General features: G+C 41.2%; 1 protein-coding gene across 1 annotated transcript; it reads left to right on the plus strand.

Moving 5' to 3' along the window:
• The first annotated feature begins 632 nt into the window (after positions 1-632).
• On the plus strand, positions 633-4,608 carry MANSC4 (MANSC domain containing 4). The gene is made up of 3 exons (XM_033148227.1): positions 633-1,002; positions 2,995-3,129; positions 3,877-4,608. Exons 1-3 carry the CDS (start codon positions 774-776, stop codon positions 4,569-4,571), a joined length of 1,059 nt encoding a protein of 352 aa, XP_033004118.1. The 5' UTR covers positions 633-773; the 3' UTR covers positions 4,572-4,608.
• The last annotated feature ends 5,139 nt before the right edge of the window (positions 4,609-9,747 follow it).

Raw genomic sequence — 9,747 nt, forward strand, 5'->3', positions numbered from 1 at the left:
AATGGATTACATCCCACAAACTATTGGATATTTGAAAAATGACTAATGGAATTAAAGGGACATTTATGTATCACTTAAAAAAAATATCCTGAGGTTGCAGTCCTGTATTCCTATGCCAACACACATGTTGGGCACACACTGAAATCTCATAGGATTTAGTGAAAAGTGCAGCCTAATCCTATGCATATTTACTTGGAAGTAAATGCCACTGTGTTTGATGGGACTTAACATTTGATAAGTGCTAGGGTTGCAGTCCCAAGTTCACACAGCTAAGTGCAGCCAGAGTAATGTCGAGCAGCAGGGTTTGGTTAATAAATTACTGGCTTCTTGTTATGGAGGTTCAACGTAAATACAAATGCAGTGATCAGTTCATTTTAAGAGAAAAGTAACTTTTCTCCCCTAGCACAGCAGTAACAAAGACTGAAACTTTTATTACACGACCCATTGTTCTACCAGGCCTAAACACACTAAGCACAACCAAATCAAGATCATGGGGCCCAGCTTTAAGAGCTCAACCACAGTGTGAAGGGTGAGAAGAGATAAATCTGGTCAGCTTCAGAGTGTTTTTCATTGCTCCACAAACGGCAGCCCAGAGACAAGGAAAAAAACCACTTTATATGCTTAAGAATGGCTTTGTCGTGACAGCATAGTTTTACCCTGGAAGACCATGACCATAACCTGTGAGAAGATTGTTTAACCCAGCAGCATTGACACATCACAATAGGTTCTCTGGTGGACAATGTTTCTGCTTTGGAGAAAAGCCTTTTACTGAGATGTTTCTGCTGATGGCTGTGTCGGAAGTCTTTCTGCTTTTGGGCTGGGCATGGAGATCAGACTGCATTTGCTCACCCACCACTTATTACAAGAATTGTTGGATTCGACGATTCCCAGGCCTTACAATTGATCTGGAGCATTCACAGAGAAGAGGGGCCTACATTCTCAAAGTCTACACAGAAGCTACAGCCCAACAGTGCAGCCGGACCTGCTGCCTCCTAAAGAATGGTAAGGATTCATTTTCTTCCTCTGTAAAAGATCCAAGCAGTCCATGTTAAAAACAAAACAAAACAACAACACCACAAATTGGCTATGACTATAAAACCAAATTTACTGGAATAGAAATGACCTGATAACCATTGGATACCATACCTGCCCGCAGACTGTCTCGCCAGAGTGGTGCATGCTCTGGTTATATCCCGCTTGGACTACTGCAATGCGCTCTACGTGCAACAGGCAAAGCAAGGAGGTGTAATCATAGTGTAAACCACATTTCCCAGTGCAGAGCTCCACCACTTGCTGCTCCTTAATAACTGGAGTGCTGGAAGATGATGCAGTGTATTTAACTGTTGAACAATTTCCCCTGATAAATGGCATTTGAAATGCATTGTGAAATATTCATAAAATTATCCTCATTGCACCTAGCTGGCTTTTCCTGTTGCATTTTTCATGTTGGTGTACCCCCTTTTTTAAAAAAAGATTGAGACAGCTGCCTGTCATTACTCAACTCAGTAATGCTGGCTACAATTTGTAACCATCTTCCAAGCTCACCCTTGCCTTTCTCCAGCCATGGATTGTTAGGTTTTGGAACTGAGCTTTCTAACAAAGAGCAGTACTACGTCCCACAGCTGGAGCAAGATGTGAGCCGGGAAGATCAAGGAACTGATTGAAATCAGATCTAATGGAGTGAAATCAGATCTAATGGAGTGAGCCCAAGTACTGAACTGGCACAACAAAACTCACGTTTCAAGATGTTTAGATAGCCTGATAAGTAACACTGCCAGCATACCGAATTCTGTCTTGCGTACTTGGACATTTTAGATTTGGCGATGGGTGTACTGATGCTTCTTGGTCGAAGGAGAACAAATACATCTACATAGGGCTGCCAATTAACTAGAAAAATAGCCTCTCTCAATTTTTGGTATCTGAGCTAGCTGTCAACAGTTTCTGTGTCAGTTGCCCAATTTATTTATTTTCAACCCCACCAGGTCACATTTTTTTGAAATTGAAATGATCAGCTATAGATTCTGCTTCAAGACTCAGCCTGTGTGATAGGAGTAGCTGGTGTGCTGGACTTAGATTGGTTATGTCCAGTGCTTTTTTTCTACACCAAAAGCTGGAACGCACCTCCCTCATAAGATTGACCCCAGAGCCCAAAGAGGGCATCTTCGAGCTGGGAGGCCTCTTCTCTTGAGCCAGAGGCAGCCTCTGTGAGACTCGGTTTGTGGTGCTGCCTCAGCCACCTTTGCGGGGTGTGTGGGTGGGTGTGTTCTCTTCCTCCTGAGAGAACAAGGTGGCTGGCCTGCCCACCAGTGCAAAGGCGGCTGAGGAACAGGCGGGCGGCTTCTTTAAACTGCTCTGCTGCTCGCCCCTCAGCAGAGCAACTTAACAGGCCCCTGTCCCACATCTCTCTGGCTTCTGTGAGCCAGAGTTGCATGGGGGCTTGCTCGGCTGAGGCACAGCTTTCCCACATGTCAGCTGCGAGGTTGTAGAGCCTCAGCAAAGCCCCACTGTGCCCCTGGCTCGCCTGCACCTCTCCGGAGCCTGTAGAAGATATCCCCTTTGGGCTCCAGGGAGGGTCTCCTCATGAGCTCCCGGAGGTACAGTGAGGCTTTGCTGAGTCTGGTCACAGTGGTCAGGTCTCTCCCCCCACTTCCAGGGCCCAGCTGAGAGGTGCCACAACACAGTCCCAGTGAAAAGACCCACATGCGAGTCTAAAGGAGATGTATTCATGTATAGCAGGGGTAGTCAACCTTTTTATACCTACCACCCACTAATGCATCTTTCTTGATGGTAAAATTTCCTTACTGCCCACCAGTGCTCGATGGAAGGATTCAGCTTGTGCCGTAGAACCCCTTACCGCCCACCTAGAATCCTGAAACGCCCACTAGTGGGCGGCAGGGACCAGGTTGACAACCCCTGATGTACAGGCACAATATGAATCCTTAACTTTATTCTGAAATCAATGCAAAGCTTTTCTTCTTCTGTTGCTGTTTTTAGTTTCCTGCAACTTGGCAGTTTTCTATGGTGAAACCAAGAATCAGAGCCTTAACTGCCTGCATGTTTATTGCCCAGTGTTGGAGAGCTGCATACTGAGGCCTTGGATCAATGTTGTGTTGTACAACATCACACCAGGTAAGGCATCATTATGCACACACAAAGAAGAAAGGGTTGCATGCCACATGCAAAAGAAATAATTAAAAAAAAACGTATTTGGGAGAAGGAAATTTAGAGTAGAAGTGGTGGGAAGTTCTTAACCATTTCCCTGCCAGGGATGGAATAACAGTGCTAAGAGTAAAAATGGAGATAATTCCAGTCCTCACATAGATTTGACAGTCTGCAGTGTCTATGATGAGGAGAGATGCTTCTTCCCTAGTAACAACTTCTAATGGGATTTCTTGAGTGAGGTTGGGGTTTGCAGCATACTGAATCTATCCTACCTGAACTTTGGGGACACTTTGCAGAGGGGTGTGAAAATATGTCCAGTGACTTTTTTCTTCACCTCCAGTAACTTCAGCTAGCACAGTAATATTGCAAAGCACACCCCACACCCACCAGTCAAGCTTTTAAGTGAGGCAGGGCAAATTTACTGGCAAGGTTCCTGTGCCTTGAAGGAATGTCAAGGTTTGGCAGGGTGCGTCTATTTCCATCTGCATAGCTCCAAATCCCCTAATGACTGCTCCCAGTGGCTTTGTATAGATGTTAAAAATCAACCCCTCTCCCAGTAAAGCCAGAACCCAGTAGAGAACTCATACACTATGCTCTTCATGGGCATGTTATCATGTGCAACTAGGAAGGTTTCCATAGTTAGGAAACATAGGTGAATTTAGGTGACACACTGACATTAATGTCTTGACTTGTGCTTGGATTCTGCTTTGACAGGGGTTGATCCGGATCTTCTTGTGTTTGAGAAACTCTCTTTTAAAGATATGAATACCAGGTCCTCTCTTAATAAATGGGAAGTGCATGGAAGTGCAAGGGTTGCCAATTTAGAAAAATGCCAGAAGGCAACAAGCAGTTCAAGGTACTTTCTTCCTGAATCCTTATCTTCTACAGTGGTCCAAGAGCTGGTAAGTAACAGCAGCAACACAAGTACTACACCTGCCCCAGTTCACAGGTCTCCATCCAGCACATATTTAGGGCCTGCAGATGTACCACTGAAGAACTATTTTACTAAAGTGGCAAACATCTCAGAAAAGAATGGTTCAACAGCCACGTCTGACAATGCAACTGCACTTCCTAGTACTGTCGTTACAACTATCAAGATGTTATCAAACATGCCCAGCCCAGCCCATCTGAACAGCAGCAAACACTTGAACGAAACCAAGGTGTACAGTGGCAGGAATTACACATCAGACAATGAAGACCAGAAACAAGCTTGGGAGGAAGAAGGAGAAAGGGGGAGCTGGCTGCTTCCAGTGGCACTCTGTTTTTCCTTGACTGTGATTTGCTGTTGCACTATAATTCTTGCAACTGGGTGCCATCGAAAGAGGAATGGTCGATATAAACCAAGACGGAGAGGCGTAGCAGCATCCAGACGGTTCATTAGATACACTATAGTTAAAAATAGATTTTAATGGTAAATATTCCAAATCCAGAGACAAAGTGAAGGTTAGATGAATATGTAAAAGAAGAAAAGGGAACTCTTGCTTAGAAAAATCAAGTAATTGACCATGCGATCCTATACATCTCCACTCAGAAGACTCATCGATATGTGTTTGGGACTGATTATAGGTATTTTGAATACGTTGCCATTAAACTAGATCGGAGATACCTCTGCTTTTCCTGATTATAATGTGTCAGTTCTAACAGGGTTTAAATACACCTTTCATTAAGAGTCTTTTCTCCATCACAACACTACAGTGTAATATGCCAAACCACATAGACTGGTCGGGAAACTTTTCCAGTATGCAAGCAGAGTCCTTTCTCCACCAACCCTTACAGGCCATTAGTGCCACCAGCTGTCAATTACTTGATGCCATTATGATATCAGGTGATAACTTCAAAGTGAGTGGTAGCCCCTTTGAAGTCCGTTTGCTGATGGTTTGGATTCAAACTATTCTGCAAATGGAAGTTTCCCCTCTTAGACTAAAAGAAAAAAAAATGTCCATTTTCCAGGCAAGGTTTGAATCTATACTATGCCTGTCTGCAAACAGGCAAAGAGGGTGTCTCTCACCACCCATCAGGTGATTGATGCCGAGAACAAACTCCTTTGAAGAAGAACTCGGTGCAACTCAGCCAATCCCAGCCACGTATTTACCTGCTCCACACCTGGTCTTACATATAGCACCAAGGGTTAGGCAGATTAATGTGATTTGGAGAAAATGCATCAGCCAGATTAGTTGCATGGGCCGGAGGTTCCTCACTGCAGTACTACACCAAGACTCAACTGAGTGAACACGAATATCAAGTAATTCTTAGAATTTATATGTCACTTTGGGCACATTCACCAATCTTTTGCACAATTATCTCCATACTGCAACTGTAAGAGATTGTGGTGTTGCATTTTATCTGTGTGTGAGAAACCCCAACCCCACACTCACCCACCCCACCTGGGAACTGGACACTTCTCCAGGCTACAACTCCTTTTCAGCCCCTACTCTCACACACTCATGTTTGCAAGCAGACAAGGTTCAAGGCAGGAAGTACTTGCCTCTTGCAGCCCAAGGAGCAACTTGCTCTCTATTTCTTGTTTCTCTACCTTTTCCATAACGCACATGCAATGTCTACCAGACCTAAAATGCAGCCAGCTTTTTAACTGGCAACTAACTACCCAAAGAACTGCGCTTTATCAAAGCATAAAATCCCCCCCCCCAAGTAATTTTACACCTGCATGTTTTAGTGTGTATACTGACATTCTGAAAATGCCCCCATTTAAACCAATGGCAGTCTATTATGTGGAATAGTGGTGGAAAAAATGCAGTGTGCAAGGCAACTTGTTCTTCATGTGACTGGAAGTGGTGGGGGGGGGAGGGTAATGCAGGATATAACAGCCATTTCAAAAGCAGCATTTTCTCCATGTGAAAATGGCCCTTGTCCATGCAAAATCTTTTAAAAAGTTTGTGTCCTCAGTACACTTATCTTAGAAGGGCCTCAAATCCAAAAACAAGACATACATACAAGTCCTGCTCTCAGATATGTGTGTTTGGTTAATTTTACTGTAAAGCAGCCGAGATCAAGAGGTAAGGATGAAAGGGAAGGGCCACTGCTCAGTGCTAGCACCCATGCAGATACTCACAGGTTCAATTCCAGCATCTCCAGGTAGCACTACAAAGCCCCACCAAAATGCTGGAGAGCCACTGCTGGTCAGTGTAAGTGTAGAAAATACTGAATTATTGTATTGTATTGTATTGTATTGTATTGTATTGTATTGTATTGTATTGTATTGTATTGTATTGTATTATGTTATATTATATTATATTATATTATATTATATTATTATAATATTATATATATAGGCAGAAGAAAGCATCAGAGGAGTAACAGTAGGAAATAAAGCATACAACTGAAAGCATATGCAGGCGACCTTGTAATAACAGTGGAAGATCCAAAAAGCACACTTCCAAAAGTCGTAGAAAAAATACAGGATTTTGGATTGGTGGCAGGTTTAAAACTAAATAAAAATAAAAATAAACTGTTAGTGAAAAATGTGTCCGAGCAAGACAAGAAAGAGATTCAGCCGAAGTTAGAAATAGAGATTCACAAAAAAGTTAAATATTTGGGAATATGGTTGACAGCTAACAATATTAATATATTTAAAGATAATTATGAAAGAGTTTGGAAAGAAATAAAAAGGAACTTAGAGATCTGGGGAAGGATGAATTTGTCACTTTTAGGAAGAATTTCAGTGATTAAAATGAACGTACAGTATTGCCAAAAATGTTATTCTTATTTCAGTCAATCCCAGTGATAAGCAATGTGAGCTGCTTCAAAGAATGGCAAAAGGATATTACAAGATTTATCTGGAAAGGGAAGAAACTGAGAATAAAATATAAACTTCTTACTGACATTAAAGACAGAGGTTTTACCAGATTTAAAATTATACTTTGAGGCAACCTGCATTTTCTGGATTCGGGATTGGATTAAATTAGAGAATACAGACCTGTTAAGACTTGGAAGGGCATGGTAATAGATTTGGTTGGCATACGTATATACGGTATCAGAAAGCAAAAGTCCACAAATGATTTAATAATCATATAATAAAGAATGTGATTTTTAAGGTATGGGAGATATAAAGATTTAATAGAACAAAAAACACCATGGTGGATATCCCCAGTAGAAGCAGTATCTTTAAAAAAAAAGGTAAATATGAGGACTAAATGGCCAACATATAGAGAGTTGTTAACAGAAGTGGACAACCAATTAGTTAAAAGAATTTGAGGAAATTAGAGAGAAGGTAACATATTGGTTACAGTATTTTCAAATAAAAGAAAAATTTAAAAACGATAGAAATGTTTTAGCTACACAATATCAATATTTCAAAGAGAAATGTAGAAGATAATGCAAAATTGCTGTCAAAATGTATAAATTGCTGTTGGAATGGGAAGCCAAAGAGGAAGAGGTTAAGTGTGTAATGATAAAATGGGCAACGGATGTGGGACATAATATACAAATGAGTGATTGGGAAAGGCTTTGGAGGACAGACTTGAAAATTACTGCATGTTTCGCACTTAAAGAGAACTATATGAAAATGATGTGCCAAAGAAGTGTTGGAAATGCAGAGAAAAGGTGGGTACATTCTATCATATGTAGTGGGAATGTAAGGTTATTAAAAGCTTCTGGGAAATGATCTATAATGAGCTGAAGAAAATGTTTAAAATAACCTTTGTTTAAAAAAACCCCAGCAGCTTTCTTATTAGGATTGATAGGAACTAACTACCCAAAGAACCGAAGAAAATCTTTATGTATTCTACAACAGCTGCACAAATATTGTTAGCCCAGAGATGGAAGGAAGAAAAGACACAGACAAAAGAAGAATGGCAGATCAAGCTAATGGACTATGCAGAAAGGCAAAGTTAACGGTAAAGCTCAGAGACTACAATAACAAGAAATTTTAAAAAGAGTGGGAATCGTTTGTTGTTTATGTGCAAAAATACTGTAAACAAGTTGATACACTGGCAGGGTTTTAAGTAAACGCCTGCAACTAGTAGAAAATTAGATAAAATTAAGGGAAATAATGATGGGGAAAGTTTAAGAATGGACATGCAGAAGAAATTTGTTAATATAAGGAGCCAGAAGAGGGTATGGAGGGAAGTCCAGAGATTTAAAGAATCTCAAAGAGAAGGTTTGTGAAAAGGTATTTGTTTTTATTTGTAAAAATGTAACTGTGAAAATCTAATAAAAATTATTTACAATAAAATAAAATAAAATACTGAATTAGAAGGACCATGGGCAACTTCCCATGTTTTTATTAGTGATTTAGAGAGTTGCAGGTGCCATTTCCCCAAAGCCATTGGCAACCCTGTCCTGGTAGTCTCGGCCCCTAAAATTGATCTTTGTCTCTGGGGAGATGGTGGCCTTCTGCTTAATTTAAGCGCAGAAAGCAGCAGCCTGTTTCAAAAGATAAAAATGCAGTCCTTAGGACATAATCTGCCACAACATGCTCTCAAGACAAAGACCTGAGAATACTACATTGTCAATATGGCTTAAGCAGCCATGTTTTACCTGCAAAAAATGTCCGTGCCAGTTTGACACTTCATTTCCCTCTGCTTAGAGAAAAACACTTCTGCAATTCTTATCAGATGCAGAAACTGAAACCTATCCCCAATTGTGTGTGTGTGTGGTTTTAATGTCTTTCCAGGAAAGACAGCTATTGTGCTTTTATTTTCTGACAGGATCCAGTGTAACAATGATCACTAAATCAGTCACTGGGGGCACTGAAATTCCCACTCACCACCCTGAGCTTTAGGCTTTTGCACAGGTTTTCATTTCAGTTGGTTGGAGCTGTTGAATGGTTTATGTAAGGTTCATTGGTGTTCCACCGGTGTAACAACCTCTTTAAAAGTTAGAATGTAATCCTGCGATCTAGTTTAGCAGCTGTGGAACTGTACAACAGGTGTTGCTATGTTTATGGTAACTAATAGAATAGAATAATAATAATAGAGTAATGATATGTTGTATAAAAGGAGTGTTAAGCATCTACCCTGTACCCCTGGCGGGTGGGCTTTTGGCTGGGGTCATGTTTCTGTAAAGTTCTGAAGATGTAGTATACTTTCTGTTATTTTTCTGTAATTGAAACAAAGCAAATGGTTTATTTGCATTCCATTATTTATGTGCAGTTTTCCTCAGCGCGTTTTCCGCGGTGCACTTGCCCCACCTAATTACCCAACAGGAGCATGGTGCTGATAATGCCAAGGTTGCAGGTTCCATCTACAAAAGGAACAGCGGCATATTCTTGCATTGCAGGGAGTTGGACTAGATGATCCTTAGGTTCCCTTCCAACTCTGTGATTTTATGTTCTATATGCAGTAATAGACACGTAAGGCTGAAATAAGGCTTCCATGAAAGCTACACAACTGCAGATTATTTACAGGGTGAATGGAATCCTGCGGATCCCTTGAACATCCAACTACTGGAGAAGAGAGGACAGAGTAACTGCGGTCAAGCTGGTCAGTGCTCTGGGATAGTGTATTTTTATTTGGAGGGAACGCAGGCTGAAAGTATGAAGGTTTAAATTGGATCCACTGAACTTTATGATACAGGTGGGTAGCCGTGTTGGTCTGCCATATTTAAGGATCTGGTGACTTCTGTTTC

Source organism: Lacerta agilis, chromosome 5 (genome assembly GCF_009819535.1).
Source record: "Lacerta agilis isolate rLacAgi1 chromosome 5, rLacAgi1.pri, whole genome shotgun sequence".
NCBI classification, from domain to species: Eukaryota; Metazoa; Chordata; class Lepidosauria; order Squamata; family Lacertidae; genus Lacerta; species Lacerta agilis.